The sequence below is a fragment of the Cyprinus carpio genome, chromosome B24 (assembly GCF_018340385.1).
Source record: "Cyprinus carpio isolate SPL01 chromosome B24, ASM1834038v1, whole genome shotgun sequence".
NCBI classification, from domain to species: Eukaryota; Metazoa; Chordata; class Actinopteri; order Cypriniformes; family Cyprinidae; genus Cyprinus; species Cyprinus carpio.
The window spans coordinates 3,235,195-3,256,753 of NC_056620.1; the positions used below are offsets into that span (position 1 = coordinate 3,235,195).

At 38.5% G+C, this 21,559-nt stretch overlaps 1 protein-coding gene across 2 annotated transcripts in view; it reads right to left on the bottom strand.

Moving 5' to 3' along the window:
- Positions 1-21,559, bottom strand: part of LOC109049597 (adenosine deaminase RNA specific B2 (inactive)) — a 155,512-nt gene that overhangs the window by 50,704 nt on the left and 83,249 nt on the right. For both annotated transcript variants that reach the window (XM_042751612.1, XM_042751613.1), the window contains exons 2-3: positions 5,585-5,671; positions 4,033-4,958 (exon numbers count right to left, since the gene is read on the bottom strand). In XM_042751612.1, coding sequence (XP_042607546.1) covers positions 4,033-4,958; positions 5,585-5,671 — 1,013 coding nt within the window. The remainder of the gene's footprint in view (positions 1-4,032; positions 4,959-5,584; positions 5,672-21,559) is intronic.

Consider the following 21,559-nt stretch of genomic DNA (forward strand, 5'->3'; position numbering starts at 1 on the left):
TCTCCTTTTCTGACCACACTGTTTAACACTTTCCGTCATTCTGACCTCACTCTTTGACTCTGTCTTCCCCTTTTCTCCCTGTACCCTATACAGACCTTGCGGTTTAACACTCCCTTTACTAGGGGTGAAACGATTCATCAACCTTATTGACAACTGTGACAGAAAAAAAAAATTGAGAAATATTTTTGTCGTAAAGTAGTCCTTCGATCTCATATGACCTAATGTAAAAGCCTGCAATAACGCAGTTTGACCAGTTGGGAGGCTGTTGCGATTATAGCGATGTGGATGACTACACAAGTTCTGCAGCTCAGTACTCTAAAGTCCAGTCACGACATGTTTATTTATATAGCACTTTGAGCAATAGATAGCCTTAAATCAATCAGCTTTACAGTATTAAACATGAAAAAAACAAAGCAAAACGGTGTCAGTGTCGCTTTCATTTAGAATTACAACTTTATTTTCTGTTACAAAGCAGCTCTCTACTGTGGAGCTAGTTAATGTTAAAATCTTTTTATTAGAGAGTAAAAAACAAAAACATTTCGTTTCATATCCACATGACTAACAGGCAGAATGATGAGTCATTACATTGTAATTGTATTGTAATTATATAATATTAATATGATTTCCAAAAACTAAAGTGATTTCCTTATTATATTTATTTGATAGAATATGTTTAATTCAACAGTTAGTATTAGTACTATTAAATAATAATAGTTAGATTAATCGATTATCAAAACAATCATTTGTTGCAGCCCTACCCCTTTACTTTGCTTACTCCGCCCTTTATCACTCCGCCTTTTAAGACTCCTTCTTTCTCTTGACCCTGTCTTTTTTTTTATATATCCCTAACCTTTCTGAACCTCCCTCAAACACCCACTTTCTCAGTGCGATTCATTCCTGTAAGCCTTTCTTTTTAAATATCATCTGCAACTGGAAGTCCAACTGTCTCACCTCACTCATGATTAGGCAGTGATTAATATTTACTGTAGCAGCATGCTGAGGTAATTCCTTCAGTCAAATACGCTGTGCTCCAAGGTTAACTATACTAGTGGCATGGTCAGGACCTGTAGTGGCAGCAGCGTCGCCCTCTGCTCAGACTCTGATTTTTCCTGTCTTAGCAGGGTCTGTGCGTTGACTTGGCAACGCTGCAGATATTTGTGACTGCACTGAGAGATTAAGTGGCCAATCAACCTAACCATGCACTGCAATCATTCTACCTTATAATGTGGGCCGACTCCTGATGCCAAATCCGTTTGCCCTGCATTTATACTTCTGAAATCAGAGGAATCGTGATGAAAACGTAAAGCATGCAGACATGCAGGGCACGGTTTTGCACATTTCCTTTTAGCTGGGAATGAAGTTAGGAAAGCGCTGGGGGGACTATGATCCCATGATTGATGGATATTTTTGGGGTGACTTAATAAGTCTTGCTTCATACCTGGATCTCATATTACTGCTTCAATGTTATATTGACTTTCACAGAGCATGCGGGTAAATCTCCGCAGGGAGTGTGTGTGCATGTGTGTGAGTGTGTCATTATTTAGAGATGTGAAGAGACATAGGGATCTGGCCAACAAGGCATGCAGCCTGGATGACGGTTCAATTTTTCATTTAAGAGGTGGTGGAGAAGGGTAGCCTGCAAGTTATTGTTCATATTTGCCTGGGGCATCACACTGCTATGGTCGGCTCTTCCTACGGAATATTCCATCTGTGCCAGAAATGCCTTCCACCCACCGGAGCCTCCCTGTCCTTCTATTCCACTTCAAAGGTGACCCTTATCTCACTCACTCTTTCTGCCACTCTTTGTTGATCGCTTTCTTTCTTTACAGCTTGTTTGTTTCAATACAGCCTTAAAATCTCAAATTTGATTCTAAATGTTCCCCAAATCCTCATAAATGGAATGTGTTTGCATCAGGGTCAGAAGTTTACCAGAGGTTTGGGCAAAAATGCCTTAAATGCAAAAATCACAATTTGTTCTCCAGAGTGATTTCATATGTTTATTAATCTTTCTGCGTCTATAAATTATATTTATTCATTCATTCATTCATTCATTCATTGCAATTCTAATTATATTCTAATGACTGCAATTAAGTAATTTAAATGATTATAATTATATATTTTTTCTTTATTTTGATTTCGAGGTGAAATGCTATTGCCAGATTTACTCAAATGTAATAACATTTGTAATTATTATTATCAAACAACAAAATGAAAATTAAAATTAAGTGTTAAAAATGTGGATAAAATTAAAAAAAAAACTGGATTTTTAGGCAGAAATTGTATTTCGTTATAGGAAAGCTTCTGCTACTAGTTGCTGCAATGAATGTTGTTAAAGGAAGTTGCTTCAGAAAGAAAGAGAAAAACCTCGGGTCTTGAGAGCAGTGTGACAGCGGCAGAGCTGGCAGCGGTTGCTATCAGCAGGGCCCTGCGGCACAGGAAGACACCCTACAGGCAGTGGTTTGAGCGCCATCCAACCCTCAGATCTCCAGACTACTGAGAAATCGTCATACAAGCTCAAACACACATGCACAAACGCTCGTTCCACCGGCCAGATGATGCTGGATGATTTTGTGATGGAAAAGAAGGAACATTTCTAATTACATGTGTATGTTTCTGTCAACATTTCTAAGAGACTCAACAGCTAACGCCGTAGTCTGACTTTCAAGAATTTCCACAAGGAAGTGCATTTCTGGAACTAAACTAGTGAGGCAAATCCTCTTATAAATCCTTTTAAAGAGCGTGGCGAGCAGGAGAAAAGAGAAGTTTCTCTCCGGCAAACATGTGCAGGTTGTTTGGCTGCTGTAGTAGGAGAGGAAAGACAACATTCTCCCTGTCGGCTCTGTGCAGGAAGGGGCTGAATACTAATACAGCACAAAAAACAGACACAGGAGAGCTGATACGGACATACACACATATACATGTGCATACTTGAGGAGAGAAAAAGTCACAAACACTACACAATAAACTGATTAGCCTCATACATCCGTGAGTGATTCTTAAAAACTAAAGAAACTCTATTAATCACGGTATAATCCCTGTTATGCGAGGTCATGCATGGCTTATTGCTTTTCGAAAATGGCAGCAATATGACAAATGTTCAATAATTAATTTATAGGAATGATAAACAATTCTTCCAATACGTAATATAATTAGCCAAACTATAGACTGTGTATGTACTGTATGGCAATCAACACTGAAGCTTTGTGCAATTAAAACAATGTAATTAACTACAATATCACGTAATTTAATTGAATTACAATTGATTGACATCATTATATGTTGATTAATTTTTGACTTCATATGGACACACAAGGGATCAAAAATACATTTTAGTTCTCTAAGAAAAAAAAAACATTATTTCCCTAGTCTGATTGCTATTTACATATTTGACTAAATAACAGAAGAATGGGTCTGAGGATTGTTTGTCGATTTGCTCTGTGCTTTTTTCAATCTCCTTTGGGCAACAGATTGAATTATTGTTTATAGACACTGCCATGTCATACATGAGGAAACTAGAGATTGTGCAAAATAACAATACTTTTGCAATTTAGCTCTATAAACACATGGAAAGTAAAAAAAAAAAAAAAAAAAAAAAAAAAAAAAAACATTCATTTGCTGGCACATCGTTTTTCTCTCTGGAGTCAGAGGTTTCCAAATGATAATTTGCCTCATTTACATCCTTTTTCCATCTGAATAGATCTGTGAATAGATTCTGTTTACCTCTGGCCCTTTTGCTTTCCTAAGTACACACGCATGTGTGTGTTTACACTAGATATGCCATCCTGTCCTGCCCAGAGTAAATGTTAAAGCCCATGTGCTAACATAAAACGCTTTCACCTTTTGCTCTGCGATATAGCCTAACCTCTCCACCATAATCCATCTGTACTGCCCCATGCCTCCCCAAACATTATCTCCTCCCTCTTAATTAAGTCTTGGCTGGCTGTTCTGTATCCCAGCATTCCTGCTGCTTTGGTTATTAAGGCCCGCCGTATGGAACGAGTGGCCTGCCAGCGGCTGGACTGGCACACTCACCTGGGGCAAATGAGGGCATTTGATCCTACTGGGCCGGTGTCCCGCTCTCGCCTCAGGTGCCAGCCTGAAGTTGAAGAGCGCCTGCAGGGCACACAGAGCCGCCTGCCTCTTCGCCTGCTTCTTACTGCGACCCGAGCCCTCGAATATCCTGCCATCCACTCGAACGGCCATGACGAAGCTGCGGTGTGCCCGTTTGCCCTGAACCCGCTCCGACAGGCAGGCGTATCTCAGGCCGGGCCGCAGGTCATTGAGCAGGACGACCGGACTGGGCTGGGTGGCGGGAACTGGAGGTGGGGGGAGGCAGGGATCTCCTTGCCTGGCCTGCACCACCATCAAGTCCAATGTGTGGCGCAGACGGAGGGCACTAGACAGCAACTCGCTCTCGGCAGAGCGGCAGCCGTCAGGCTCGAAGCCTTTGAACAGCGTGTCTGGGAAGTCGGCCTGGTCTGAGGTGAAGTCGGCCGCAGGGTTGCTCAGGCCGCCCATGGCCGAGTGAGCTTGCGAGGCATTGGGAAACTGGATGAAGGACTTCAGGGCCATCTCGGCTGCCTTCATCTTAGCTTTTTTCTTCGTAGGGCCGGTGCCCTCAAACGTGAGTCCGTTGACTTCCACGGCGATGGAAAAGAGAGGTGCGTGCACTGGTCCTGTCTGAGAGACCATCCGATACTGTAGACCCGGTCTCAGCTCGTTCAGCTGGACCAGAGCATTCTTTGGTGCATCGGACCATGCCAGTTTCTTGCAGTACAGACGCAATTTGCACAAGTGTCCAATATTATCCTCCTCCAAAGGTCGCTTTCGTTTAAGGCCAGATGCCCCATCCCTGGGCGCATCGGACAGGAAGAGCGTTTGGCAGTCTGATGGAACAATGGCACAATCTTCCAAATTTCCCGTGTTACGGTTCTCCTTGACCTCAGCACTGCTGGTGCCTAGGTTGGAAGCAGAAATGACATGTTATTATGATCAAGGCACTCAATGAGTGCTATATTCTTCACCATTCTGCTCATAATCTCACATGATCTGATAAAAGTCATATACAAGTTGATATTAAAAACTGCCATTACCATCCTCAAAGCAACAGTTCCATATGAGAAAAGCCTCCTCTACTTAACTGTTGCAAAAACCCGAAGACAAATCCTCTAAAATGGGGCATTATCTGGCAAATCGCTACATAATCTCCCACAAAATTGGCTTGGAGGCTATACTTAAAGTGGGTACAAATCGTCTCCCCCATATACAATGCAAAGGAGAAGCCGTTTTGTAATGCAGGAGAGCAGACGGTTATGAGATTTCAGTGTGTGAAAGTATGATCATACATTAAAGCTTCTATTTCACACCCCAACTGTGTTGTGATGGAACCAAATGAAATTAATCTGTGAAAATAAACTTCAACACATGGATGCAAGCCTAAATTGTGAGAAAGGACCAAAATGTTGTTTTTGTCGTGCTGCCTGTCTCCAACTCTTCTAGCATACTGTATATTGTATATGTTCATATCAAATTTAATGTTTTAATTTAATGAAAGGGGCTGTGTTAGTGATTATGCATTACTTACTCAATGTGTCCTCATCTTCTGTGCAATTGGCTGCTGGGCTCATGTACTTGTAAGGGGCGATCAGTGCAGACAACATGTTCGTTTTCTCTGAAAGGTAAAAAGGAAAAGAATGTTTGTGTAAATGCATCACATACTATGATTTGTACATACATGCTTATTTCTTACAAAGTTAAAAATAAAAAGATCTAGTGCTTCTTCAGCCTGAAATACATTCTGTGCTGATCAAATGAAAACACTAAGTTCATACAATGGGATTACACAGTTGCAATGCCTCAGTGTTTGCATACTTATATAGATTATGCTTTTGGTTTTAGCGGTGGTGGAAACGGAGTTTCTGGTTGAGCTGCCAATAAACCAAATTGTGTTCACAGCCCTCGTTTCCCTCTATAACCATGTGAGTGTGTGTGTTGTTAACACTGCAGGTTCCTATTAGGGTCTCTGCTGGGCTCAACCCAGACTGTGGGGAATTGACAAAGCTGCCTGGACTCATAATTACATCCCACCTTTCTCAGCATCCCCTAATGATCAATAATCTTAATGGGCAGACAAAAAAAGAAGCAGAGGTTTTGTGTGTGTATAGAAGAGGGACACTGAGTGAACAAAGAAGTGAAATGTGTGTACTCACATAGGCCACATGAAATGTAAAGATTCAGAATAGAAAGTGATTTTTCAGATTCTGACAGGATAATAACAAAGGCAAATTCTGATTAAACTGTTTTGCATTTTGATCTAGTATTAGACCTTAAACGCCAATAACAATGGCCCTTCAAGAAAAACCTTTTTAATGCAAGTACATTGATAATATTAAACAAACCCTGCTAAAAGTTTCTCTTCTACCAATAAAATTTTCATCCAAGATATCACTGAAAATGTTCAATCATCACACATTTCTCTTTTGTTAACAGTTTACATAAATATTTCCTGTATATGTCCTATGTGTGCATGTTTGTCTGTCTCTAATAATATTGGGCTCCTAGAGGCCCCCAGAAGCCCCAGATATGATTATTGTAGAAACATGGGTGTGGATTCATTTGACGCAGTGTAGTGTACTGGAGTTCCCCTTCCTAGGCACCAGAAAATTATAGAATAACAAGGGTGTGTCATTTTGACTAAGGGTAGTGTACAGAGATCCTGCATGGGGCCCCAGACATATCTAGGCATCTGCATATTTATAGAACCATTAGAGTAACCTATTTTTTGCAGAAACATGGGAGTGAGCTGCTTTGACCAGGTATAATTTACAGAGGCACCTAGGGGCCCCAGACCCATCTAGGCACTAGAATATTGTAGAAACATCAGGGCGGGTCATTTTGACTCGGTAATTTTCAGAGACTCGGTATGGGCCCCATATGTAGACATCTGATTTTTGTAGAAATATGACCAGTGACCTTTTGACTGGTGGTAGTGTACAGAGGCACTGGAGGGCCCCAGATCTATCTTGGCACCTGATTTATGTAGAAACATGGGAGTGAGCTCTTTTGACCCCAGGAGGTGCACAGAGGTACTTGGGGGCCCCAAGTACCAGACACACTGGGGTGGGTCATTCTGACTGAGTGTAATATACAGAGATCCTGGCATATCTAGACACTTGATTTTTGTAGAAAAATAGGAGTGACCTATTTTGACTCAGGACAGTGTATAGCGGCAACTGGATGGCCCAGACGCATCTTTTACCAGAATATTATAGAAATTTGGGAATTAGTCAAGGCAGCGTACATAAATCATGTTTGGGGCCTCAAAGGCCCCTAGAGGGCAAATCTAGGCATCTGATTATCACCTGAATAGGGGATGAGCCCTTTCGACTCAGGACAGCCTGCGGAGGCCCCTGGGGGCCCTAATCATACCTAGACTGCAGACAATCTGAGAGACACGGGAAAACATGGAACTCAGTATGTCACTTATTTTTTTCAGAAAATCTACTTTATCATTTTGTGGCCGGGGTTTAAATCACTCAATTAAACAAATCTGTTTGCAAGGGTCGGGAAAGGTTTGCTGTCAACTCCACATCATAGAAGAGAAACAAAAACAATTCCCCCACTTACTGCAAGTAGAATGAAGTGAAGCCATATAAATGATAGAGAGTGCAGTTTTGTAAAAGCAACAAGCTGCCATACAATAAGGCAAAAAGGTCAATTTAGTAACATCCACCAAGTATGGTCACGTGAGAGTCTAAGGCACGTGTCGGACACTACTGCCCCCAGTGACTGGCAGTAACACAATCTAAAAAGTCTCACCTATCAGCCAGCCACATGAAATCCCTCTTGCTTGACTGAAACGTGACCAAGCCCTGGCAGCAGGGAATTTTGACAACTCGTAATGTGTTGAGTGTGATAAGGAGCAGGAATCCAATTATTTTGCTTTCCCAAGCAGTGGTCAAGAGATTCTCTCTCCCTCCCATCAGAGGTGTGGAGGATTTATAGGTCACATATAGCACAACCAAAGTGCTGAATGTCAGCACATAGCAGGGAAGATACGGTAACTGCATTGTATGCTTCCTGTGTGTCACTTCCTGAATGATGGCTGAGGAGAACAGGGCATGAATAAGTGATAGGAGGTGCTATCACTGTCATCAACCAATCACAAAAGTGCTGAGACAGACTCTCATACTCAGAGCGATGATGTGGAGGTCTCTCGAAGTTCAGCCGTATCTAACGAGCACAGAGCTTTGCCATCACTACAGAGCCATTGAAGGTTACACGGATGACGTGACACCAAGAATCAAAGGGGGCCTACAGGAAATTAAATGTGAAGTCTGTTCATCTCACAAATGAGAACAAGAGTACAGTGTACAGCTCAGTAAAGTACTGCATTTGGACAAAATACACAGCTACTATACATGGTATGGGTCAATGACGTGGTGTCAGTTTAAATTCTAATTTCAGTTACACATAAAAAGAGTTTACAAATGAAATATACAGTATACGCAAAGGGTTCTGATAGTAAAAAAAAACGAATGAGCTCAACAACAGAAACAGAAGACAACAGACACAATCGCAGGAATCATGCTCAGTCAGTTGTCACCGCTGGATGTTTTGTCATGTCACCCTCAAGCACTTTGACTCGCCTGTCTGTGAAGCCAAACAATATGAGCAACTAGCTGGAGCTCTTAAAACCGATCCATTACTGCTGCCATGTTGAGGAAGGACGAATCATTATTCTCTCTGAACTACGGCTGTCAAGATTTCAGCAGTCAAAATATCACCATTCTTGCTACCAATTTCAAGACCAGAGAAAAATCTATTATGTTATTCAAGACACTCATACAAAATTAAATATTAATATATGCAATACCGGTCAAAAAAAAAAAAAAATCTTATGTTTTTGAAATAAATCTCATCAAGGCTGCTTTTATTTGATGAAAAATATAGTACAAACAGTAATAGTGACTTTTTTTATTCTTCAGAAATCATTTTAATATTTATTAATGTCATTTAAATATTATTATTGAGGTTGAAAACAGTTTTGGTGCTTTTTTAATTGCTTAATTTATTATTACTTTTTTTTTTTTTTACTGTGATGCACTACCATTCAAAAGTTTGGGTTAAGAACTTTGCTAATAACTAAGGACCAGTAATAGTTATTAATAATTGAGCACCATTTCTGAAGGATCATGTGACACTAAAGACTGGACTGATGGCTGTGATGCCTTGACATAACTAAATTACTGTCATCTATGTATTAACATATTAACAAAAGAATGTAGCTTTCTAGTACTTCTCGACTGGTATCATAATATATGTGGTAATTTTGTAGCATTGCCTTGGTACCAAAGTACTTTTGACATCGCTCCTCTGAACCAAAGAAAACAGCAAATATCAGGTCAGAACCAGAGGCCTGGCAGACTGCCATGTTGTCAGGAGACAGAAGAAGAGAGAAACGGTGTAAATTCAGAAGACGAGAGGGGCTTTGGTGTACCCTCCTCAGCTATCAGGAGCAAGCAGAGGTAATGAGCCAATCACATCTTCCCATGGCCCTCATAACCATCAGGTCAGATGAGACACTAGAGACTCTATTCAAAAAGGCAGTGGGGAAATCATTGACTCTCTCTCCCTCTCTTTATCTCTCTTCTCTTCCTTTCTTTCAATCACTCTTTCTGTCTAGGAGACCACCGATTAAACACTGGTGAAGTGGCAAATGAGGGAGGCCGCATTGTCTCGCCATCACGCTAGGAATCGGATTTCTGTCAGACCGCTCAGCTGGAGCTTGGTAGAGACACCTTTTGTGTGTGCTAACCATCTATATGTGTGTGTGTGTGTGTGTGTGTGTGTGTGTGTGTGTGTGTGTGTGTGTGTGTGTGTGTGTGTGTGTGTGTGTGTGTGTGTGTATTTGGACTTACTTAGCAAAAGTTTGAAGACAAATTTGTCGCAAAAAGTTGACTAAATCTGACAAAATCTCCCTTTGGAGACAACCAGTGACATCCACATTAGGAAAAACGACAACCTAAAAATCACAAATTAAGCAAAAAACAAGAGTTTTAAAACAATAGTTCTCAACCTTTTCGACTCAAAGGCCCCTTTTTTGTTCAAAACAATAATTGCAGACTATAATTTCTGGCATTTCTGCTGTAATTATAACAAAGCTGCTTGTTTTTAAACCTTTTTATGAAGAGAAACTGGGAATATTGATATATTAAATGCATATTCCATGAATAATTTTGTGATTTTTATGTTAAAAACTTAAGTTATTGAGAGGCAATAAATAAATGTGATTTTAGTTTACATTTTGATTTTGTGTGTTTAAATGTAGAATTAGTTTAATATCCTAATAATGACTTTTAGTAATAGTGTTCGCTTAAAAGTTTGCTGAGGCCCCCTAGAGGGATTATGATTATTATATTCATATAGTTATTTAAACTGTATGTTACATATTATATATATTAAATATTTTAACATTATACTATAAATAAATATTGAATTATTTTATCAAAAGACAAAATAAATGAAATAAAGATAAAAACTGTCTGTCTGTCCATCTACACACCTAATGAAACCTAATGTAAAAACTAATGGTAAAAAAGCAAATATTCCTCACTATAGGCTAGCACATGTAGAACGTAACAGTAGTACAATGCAACAGCTCAGGATAGTCAGTAGTTAAAGGCTGGAGACTGTGTGGCGTTTTGATGTCATGTGTGGCTCCAGAGTGATAAGTCATTCACGACTCAGCTGTTTGGCCCAAAAAATGGATGCAGAACTTCTATTTCCTAACAGCATACCAGCACAAGCCAACACAAAAGCGTGAGTGTTGTGGGTTCCAGGATCAGGCCGAGTGAGCAGACAGAGTGATATTTAGCACCTGATTAGTGCCAACAGAAGACATAGTGCACCAGCCATCTGCTTTACATGTGTTACTCTTTTCCATGCCAGGGACAGAGGTTTAGCATGCTAGCTGCTGCTAACGCCACTGTCCACAGGCACCCATCCTAATCGCTCTCCCACAACAGCTGTGGGCACAGACAAGCCATCCAACACAAGATTAAATTAACATTATGAGCTCAGCTTTTGTGTTTATTGGCATTATGTGTCACAGTGGAAGAGGAGGGAACCAGTGGGAGTGAGGATCAGTGATTGGTCAGGGTGGGCAAAAGATCAGAGGTCGTAAAAGTGGTTACAGGGCAGATTTAGTTTGCAACTGTTCAAATGTTTGGGGCCAGTAGGATTTAAAAAAAATGAAATGAATACCTTTAGTAAGCTTGGATGAATTAAATTGATCAAAAGTGACAGTAACAACACAGAAATGTTTCTTGAGCTGCAAATCAGCGTATTAGAATGATTTCTGAAGGACCATGTGACACTAAAGACTGGAGTAATGATGCTAAAAAAATTACTCCTATAGCATTACGTAATGGTCACTAGACATACAAAAGCCAATGACACTTCACAACCAAGGCTGACGTAACACTTCTTCTGGCTGCATTTTTTGAATTTATGCACAGACTGCACACACATGATGAGCTACACGGCGGACTGAGACGGCGAACGTGTCTATCCTCCCACAAATCAATCTTTTTTCCGAGGAAGAATAAATTATGACTGTAGCCGTATCTGCCTGTTATATCTTGTGTTTTATTATGGTAGGTTTAGGGGCAGGGGATGGGTTACGTGCTCATAAATGTGTAAATAGTGTAATATAAAGAAAACTGTTGTGACTGTTTACATTGAAAAATCACACCACAACATATATACAATAATGGCAATATTATTACCCAATATATACGATTGTAATTTTTAGATTGTAATAATATTACTGTATTTACTGCATTTTGGATTAAATAAATGCAGGTTTGATGAGAATTAACAGTTAAGGCCATTTAATATGAGTAATGAAAGGAACAGAGCCCAAAATGACTAATTTAATTGTTATTGGTCAGAAAGTAGAAAAGTTTTTATTAAACTATGGGTACGTTTACACAACAGCAATACTAAAAATGGAAAGGTTTTCCCTTCACAGTTTTTAAACATTTCCTTACAGACTAAACTTGGCACTGTATTATGACTAAAATCAATGTATTATGCATGCCAGGCCAGTAGTTGGCGATGTCACTTTCTAAAGAGACACTACACACTTTGCATTTTCAGGCCCCAGAAATGCTGTTGTTGTGTAAATGAATGGCAAAAATGCATAAACATGTCTCCTAAATAACGATTGTTTTTATGTAAGAACCTTTAGCTGTGATTTTGGTTGTTTTGACGTGCAGATAAAGACGAAGACATCACTGTTAAACGTCAAGGTCGTACTAAGATCGGTTTCATGATAAGAGATCCCACACTGCATGTGCTGATGTACCTCCCAAAACACTCGTTTTAAATTCTTCTCTCGACTGTCAAAATGTCAGTTAGCTCATAATCTCACCACAAACACTCATGTCCGTGTCAACATCACATGTGCAGTATACCACTCTACCAAGAAAAACCTTTTTGCTTTATTTACTGTAAAAAACTTTTGGTGTAACAGAAACACTGCAAAAGACTAACCGTGTGGGTTAGGGTTTGAACAAGAATTAAAGTTTGATGAAGCTGTTAAAAACCGCTCCAAGGAAGTGTGACTTATCTATTCCAATGACGCATCCAGATGATGTCAGCGGTGAGAAATAGAAATAAAACCCTGTTTTATGATACAGGTCTGGATGGCCAAAATAAACTCTTTCTTTGTCCGGTCTTTCACCCTGGACGGTCGTGACGCCATGGCCAGTCAGGGCAAGATGAGACTGATCACGTCTCCACGCCGCGGGCAGCTTCATCAGAAGGTGTCTAGGATTCATTCAGGGAGTGCTAGGGAGAAGGAAATTGGTATCCTTCTATAACTTCTATCGCTAGACATAGACACATTCACACACATGAAATGCCCTCAAGCCAACTCTGACCAAATCGAAGTTACCCAATAGCTACAACTTCTATGAAGCTCAAGGAGGACAAGCCGAAAATCATACAAGTATAAAATTTAACAAAACGTAGAAATGTAAAATAAATAAATAAAAAATTTTAAAAAATGAAAAGTTAATTCAGTAATTGCAATTATTACATATAATTCTGACTAAATTTGAGCAGTTCGTTTTTCCTTTAATTATTTAGATGTCATCAAAACAAAACAAAAAACACAAAGAAGCCAAAATGACTCACTTCTTTTCACAACTCACTCCAAAGAGAGGCGTCAGTTCTCACTTTAGCTTCTGCTACACCTGCTTCCTATGTCATACGTCATAACTCGACTTTCTCATGAACATGCGTACGCCAGTTTCCAGAAGCCAGTGATAACAGTTCAGAAAGTTTTAAATAATAATAAAATAGTTTATAAATATAGTTTTAAATATAAATATGTCTGAGGAAGAGCTTGAAGGCTCAAAAACATCACCTGTGGTAAGAAAATAAATATTTTTCTACGTTTGGAGCTGTGGTGTGCCAATTTTGCTCTTCCTGTCTGACAATGAGCTCTTGGCCTGCTGGATGTGCACACTTGGATTGTTAAGTTTTCAATATGGACATTTTTCTTACAAAAACCATTGCTTCACTTCAGAAGGCATTTATTAACACACTGGATTAATTTTATGATGGCTGGATGTGCTTTTTGGAGCTTCAAAACCTTGGGCACCATTTACTGCCATTACATCACTGGGAAGAGCCAGGATATTATTTAATAGAACTCCAACTGTATTTGTCTGAAAGAAGAAAGGCATACAGTATACACCTACTGTAAGATGGCTTGAGGGTGAATAAATTATGTGATGATTTTCATTTTTGGGTGAACTATTCATTTAAAACTGAAATAAACTACAGAGTCTGTACATTAAGCAGTTTGGATTGAATTACAGAAATAAGCAGAGAAAAAAAAAGAATAAAAAAAGTGGACTTCAGTTCACCTTGCGGACACAGTAACAACAAATGTAGTACTGGACTCATTGTAATAACCACCTCAGCTGTGTGTGTGAGTCAGCTGTGGAGCCGCGGAGGCGTCGAACAGATGAACAGTTACACCGTCTGACGATGTTTGTTTTTAATCTGAGTCGAGTTCTCACACTCAATCCCTTCACCTCAGAGACTCGGCTCCATACATCACGCCGAATTATCAGATCTCCGTCTTTTATTCTGTCTTCTCAAAACACTTAGCCTCAGATCAGCTGTGTCTCCTCCTTGTTTACTGTTTCTCTCGGTGTCATTCACAGGCCCCCACCCGCCATGCAACAATGATACGCTCTCACTCGCAAACCCTCTTCTCGCCTTTTCTTCTCCTGTCTAACACATCTCTCTCGGCAGCCTCCCCACCATCTCACATCAAAACACTTCCCAGTTAGGCTTGTCAACCATCCCATATAAGACCGGATCATCACACATTTAAAGGAAACATACATGCATTCAGTATTAAATCCATACGTCACACAGTTTGTGCTTTTTTTTTACACCTTCCCTTTAATTTTTTGTTTGTTTAAAAATGTTCAGTGGTCTCCTCACCTGGCATAAGTGGTATAAAGACAAGAAATGTCTCTTATTTTGCTAAAAATCAACTGAGTCAAGAGTCATTTATTTCCCTCTGCTGTAGTTGGCAGCACTATTCCCAGTGTCTCTGTCAGTCAGTGTTTTCATTTATGAGTCCCTCTGCCCTCGTTCTCTTCACATGCATTCTGCTCTTGTTTTCTCTTTATGTTGCAATAACCATCTGCATCTATTTCAGTATACCGTCTGCAAACATCCCTCTGTATTTTCACTTACAATGCCACAGATCTCTTCAAATATGGACACTTTCATATCACACGGTCTAAAAATTATTCTAAATTAAACAAGAGTATATTTTACAAGTAAACACTATTTCAGTTTTTCTGCTTCAAAATTTCACATTTAATTAAATGTTATTATTTCTTCATAACTGTTTGTTAAATTTACAAGCAATTTTTGAGTGCAAATTGTTTCTACGTTATTTTTTTAAGTCAGTTTTAATCCATAATAATTTATAATCATATGGATGTTAATATTTCCCTTTGATCCAAACTGTATATCTTAAAATAAGATAAAAAAACTCCAATATATTAATTTGCAAAACACCAGTTAAATAAGCATGTGAAATTTACAAGCAATTTTTGAGTGAAAATTGTTTCTACATAAATTTTTTTAGTCAGTTTTAATCCATAATAATTTAAAATCCATATGGATTTTAATATTTACCTTTGATCCAAACTGTATATCTCAAAAAGATAAAAAAAAACAATATATTAATTTACAAAACACCAGTAAAATAAGCTTAATACAGTTTTTAATGTGTCAGAATTATTTATATTCAAAACGTATGACATTTTAACTTATTTTATTTACTTAAGGTTACATATTTAGAATTTATGTATTTAGGATAAATAAATTGTGATGAAATCAGCCTTAGCAAGCCAAACGATTTGGCCATTTTATTCCAAATATGTTTGGAATAATTTCCATCACAGAATGCCATCAAATCCAGTACCACATACTGTATGTGATGGGATGGAAATGACATTTGTTGATTCAGAAAAATTAATTCTGTCATTGTTTTAAAAAATAAATAAACAAAGACAGAATTCTCTTGTGATATTTGTATATGCACCATTGGACATTTATAATAGACTAGTGAGAGTGTGAAAAGTGTGTATTATTTTTTCTAAAAGTCCACAAGGTCTAAAGCACCCAAAGCTGACGAAACTCCCTCATACGTTCATGTCTGTCATTATCGCGTGAGCAGTAATTCCGCAGTGTCCCGTCTCTTTTGTTGGGGCTGGAATGAGTGGGCCGCTGGGCCCGTGCTGGTCCAGATGGGGCGCGGTTCTTTCTTTCTTTTTTTTCTGTCGGCTGTTCCGTACCACGGCACCCACCACATCTGTTATGCAGCGCAAAGCATCTTCTCACTAATTTGTTTGTCAGTACATATTGAAGGAACGATCTGTCATTCTGCCATGCTTTGGTTGCGCCGTGATGTCTGCAGACATGGCTAGTCATAAGTTTCAGACGCCAGTCGCCAGGGACCTGCTCAGTGATGGCCCTCTGAGCGGAGAAAATGAAAGGGGGAAAAACAGAGAAAATAAAAACAAAAAGCACTTCATAAAGGAGCCTCCCGCACATCATTCCCAGAGTGCAGTAGCCCAGTTTAGCTAGACAACAAGAGGGAAGGCTTCTGTGATATTAGAGACAATTTAAAAATAAGCCGGTTCATGCTCTGATCAGATTAATTTCATAATGGCTACTATTAATATGCTCAGAGAAGACGCCTGACCTCTTTACAACCCATTTTCAACCATTAAAAGACACGGAATGTTTAAAGAACGAAAACTGCAATACTGCTGTGTATCGAATGACAAAAACATTGACTGTGAGTGTGTTTGTACGTGTGTGTGTGTGTGTATAGGGCACAGATAAAGTCTTTAAACGGTCGCTCGCTCAGCCCTTTACTGCCTCTCTCCAGCCCGGCTCCTGTTTTCCAATGCTTTTCCAAATCCCAGAGCAAAATTGCGATAAATGCAAACTGACAGTTCATAATATCCCATTTCCAATCGCATGCAGTGCGCTAAGTGCGTTTCCAAGTCAATTAAAAGAAGTGTTTGATGTTGATACTTTGAGACTTTCAAATTACGGGGCGGCCCATATATGCGGGTAGATGTGGCTTCCTGCGCAAGACACCGATAAAGACCAGAGAGACACTCGGAGACTCATGATGTCTTGAATCAAAAGCATGCTGTTTTAAAACACAACACTTCATTAATTAAACCTCTTTTAACTTTTAGTACAGTGCTTAATTACTTGTGAAATATTTGAAGCTGTGGAAAAAGATGCATTTTGATTGTCTGAATATTTGACAGTTCATATATTTTTATATTAAAGTGAAATGAAGTGACATACAGCCAAGTATGGTGACCCATACTCAAAATTCATGCTCTGCATTTAACCCATCCAAAGTGCACACACACACCGTGAACACACACCCGGAGCAGTGGGCAGCCATTTATGCTGCGGCGCCCGGGGAGCAGTTGGGGGTTCGGTGCCTTGCTCAAGGGCACCTCAGTCGTGGTATTGCCATCCCGAGACATGAACCCACAACCTTAGGTTTTTTTTTAAATGCATATAATTCAGTAATTAAAAAGTAAATGATTATTATTTTTTTAAGTTATATTCTTTGGGCTTTTTATTCCTTTATCATTTAGAAAGGACAGTGGAGAGATGACAGTAAAGTACTAGGTAGAGAGAGGGAAGCAGGACTGGAATAGGACCTCGAGACGGAAATCGAACTCGGGTCACCGTGAGCGCAGTTGCACTGTATAAGTCAACCGCCAAAAAAAAAAAAAAATTCTATTCTTTAGGTTTTTCCCTTTCTCTGTGTACTGTAAAGAAACTGTTTACAAATTAATAGACCTTTTTTGTAAAAAAAAATTTTTTTTTAGCTTAAACATAGCCTTTTAACATGACAAATGTGATATACTGCTAAATATGAAGTTCTACATTTCATGACGTACAAAAATAAAAAAAACCTTGACATATCAAGAGAGGTATGGAAAATGACCTTTTCAGTGTGCTTGTACAAATAACTGAAGAAAAACTACATGCGTAAAGAAAAAGGCCAGGTAAATGAGAAGTTATTGCAGATCTGAAATTGCTATGGCATTCACTGAAATAAATCTGCTAAAAACTCTAATGCATTCATCAAAGGACTGAATCATTAATAAGAAGACACAGGAATTATACAAATGTCTTAGTGATGACTGGAATATGTCTTACATTTTAGTCTTGTTCACATTTCTGCATATTCAAACATTATAAAAACTTGTGTTATCACTGATGTCAAACCTGCAATATATGCCCAACATACGACCTCAGAAGACTAGGAATGTAGTGCATGACTCATTTAGAATGTTTCTGGTACTCTTATGCTGCGTTTAATCATTTTTCTTTTACAGCTTGACAGCCCCTGGTCACTGAATGTTTTTCATTTTACTGATAATAACAGCACACATATTCTTCTAAACTGCTTCTTATGTGTACCATGAAGTAAGTCAGACAGGAACAACACAAAAGAATATCAGACAACGGGTGAACGATTGCTTTAACAATGCTAAAGGTATCAGCATGCACTTGCTTTAATTTGTGGCATTATACAAGGATGAATAAATGGCATCTGTATGAGTAGTGAGGCTGAAGGATGTAATAATAGTGAATGCTTAAAGCACAGTGGTTATATTCTCTAATCACATGAATGATTCTGTAAATGGGTCACCAGGTGTGGGAAATACAGTCTAGTCTGCATCCCACCTGTGAGTCTGTACAAGGCTCTATGCAAGTGTGTGAACACAAACCATTCTAGCTTTGTATCATCATTACTTTTCACAAGTACGTTGAATTCTCAGTGTTGCCACAAGGGGTGCTCTACAGTCTACCACGGTCAGTTCTCTCTTTCAGAACTATTGGAGCAACAAGAGAAACTTGCAGTCTTGCGCAGTTCTTTGATGTTTCTTCAGATTCATTTGAATCAGTTTTGAATTGGTTGCTTCAGATTCATTCACTGACTCGTTCAACAATCCTTTCTGCAGATTATGTACCTTGTTACACTAATAAGTTGCGACAAATGAGTTTATTTTTGTATGTTATGTTTGAGTAATTTAATTATTCACTCAACTGACTCATTCTTTTGTTCATGGCAAAAGTAGAGATGCAAGCTATAGGTTGCTGTTGTTGTTATTATTATATGTATCAGTTACCAGTAAATATAGGCTATTTAATTGTCCATTTCCCTATTTTTTACATTTAGATCACATTTGTTGTCACCTAAAGTTCAGTTAAATGTAATATTTAAGAATGCTAATAATTAAATAACACAGTTAAATGTAATCTTTAGTACACCTTAAAATGAATATCCATTTTTCATACTTTATATAGCATAATTATGTGATGACTCAATTATATGAAAGTAGAAATGCAAGTTATATCGCTACCACAAAAACCGATAATAGATTTTTTTTTCAGTTCCCAAATAATATTTGAGATTTAATCGTCCATGCTCATTTAGACTTTTGAAATGTATCTTTTAAACAATAATTCAATAGTGTTACATGTAATCTTCAATAATTCTCAAAACGAGTGTCCATTTTTTCATACAGCACATTACATTTTTAATTGTGATGACTAAATTCATTTAGCATTTAATATATATATAAGCATTTTATTTTAAAACATATTTAGACTGAAATAGCATAGCATTTTTAAAAATCTTGCCATTTATCAGTCATAAGAAATAAATAGTGGCTTATATCAGTCGAGAAATCTATATCATTGCATCACTAAAACTTTATTACCCTTACTAAAATTTGCTTTGATACAACAAGAATGATTCTTTCTTCATTTAAAAGATCTGTTTAAAAACATATTCATAAACAAAATACCACTCTCAGAGCGTGTTCTAGATGCGCCACACACACTCTCAAATGTACGAACACATGCTTCAGCTAAATTGCCCTGGCACCAGATGAGCGCAATCTCAGTTGCTTACTTTAATACGGAGTCAGATCCAACTAATCAAACACACTCTGGTACCACTCAAGCAAAAACCAAGACAAAGAAAAACTAAGACAAATTTAGCCAGAGTCTTCTGAATAATAAACCTGGAGCAGTTCTATATGTAGAGATGTTAAAAGGCTTTTGCTGTTCTTTCTTCTGCGACCAATTCTTCAGGAGTACGGATGCAAAACATTACTTTCCTCTAAAAAGACTCGCCATGTTTCTGTCTCATGACTCACACAGTCACTTTTATTTTTTTTCTGGATGGCTATCAGGTCGACATCTGATGAAATAAAATCGCCTAATACTTCATAATGTACTTCCTTGTGGTCTTATTTACATTATGCATCCAAAATTAGCCTCACTGAGTCACCAAATGTGTTGTAGCAGAATTTAAAACAAGCTAAATTGCTGCCGGATAGTCCTTCAATGACAATATTGGCAAATTATCGTACTGACGTGTTACATCAAAGCCCTTAGGATGTCTAAATGTGTTTTTAGAAGTCATCAACAGTCATAGAGCAGAGCAACGCCATTAACAGAGCCTGAAGAACTGGAAAGGGTCTCATTTGCTACAGTTCTTTCACTTTGATTGTGGAACACCTGACTTATGTTTGCTCTCATCTCCTTCTTCCTTTGAAAGCAGGAGAAACCGCTATTTTCAGAACCCTACAAATCATTCGCCTACATTAAGAAGAGCAAAGCCTCCAAAACCACGTGAAGAGCTCTCTGCTCCAGTGTCACGTCTGGAGACGCGGATCAGAAACCGACTCTTGAGGGCACACTTAGTTCGGTTTGTCGCAACAAGCTGGTATTTTAAGCTCAGGGTCATAAAGTCGCTGTTGTTGCATTCTGGCAGAGATGGAAAAATTGAGCGTGTGCGAATACTCCTGATGCTTCTGGACAAGTTGCCGTAATTGCTTTCAAAGCAGATGAATCTTAAGGCCACTCACAATCAATAAATTATAGAGAATTTGGTGCCTGATGAAATAAACAGGGTTCTTTGAATGGTTTCTGTTTTTAATGCTTTTTGGTGCCATTTGATGTTTTGCATTTTGTTAGCTTAAGGATACCAAAACAGACAAGATGCAGACTCTAATTTTCATTGGTGTCTTTTTTCATCCTCAAGTCCAAATCATCTAATATTAATTCATTGTGTCCCGCAACGTTCCACAATAAATGCGGCCAGAATAAAATCAACATGAAATTGACCCTTCTTAATACACCTTTCCAATCTTATTGTGCAGGATTTATCAGTGCACGTTCATTCACAGAAAATAAACAGCCTCTTTTACAATCTAACCAATTCCCATGGGATAAAATCCAGTCCTGCCTTATTTTTTGTTTCTCATTAAATATCCATTTCACATAGGACGGGTGAACAATAGGAAGCCAATATTATTAACAAGGTTAAACCTATTTACAGTCTTAATACATGTCTGTTCATAAAAAAAAAAAAACACATTAAAATAAAAAACACATCAAAATCCAAAAACTTGCACCATCTCTTTAAAGGACTTTCCTTTTAAGATCATGACACAAAACCCTTCCCTCCAATCAAACAGCTCCATTCTGGTAAGTACCACCCACTTTTTATAATCCAATTAATCCCAGATAGATAGATAGAATAAAGTGTAGCCACACATTAGTAGGTTTTACTTGGAAAATATGTCATGTCAAAACAGGAATCACACATACCACAGTGGAACTGGCCTCCTTTATGTGTGGACATCTCATGATGCACATACAAGATAACAATGGGATTTTGAGTGTAAGCTGACCACAGCTTTCAACAGTCAAGATATTCATATCCAATTAAAAGCTGCACAAAAGGCACATGTCCCATGGGCAGTGTTGCTCCTTAGCAAATTAAGTTTTCTAATGCAGAGGACATTTTCTCTCCTGTTTCTCTCTGTTTGACTTCTATAAAAGTAGTCAGTGTTGTGTTCTCACACAGGTGTTGTTTGATAATGCACTGAGT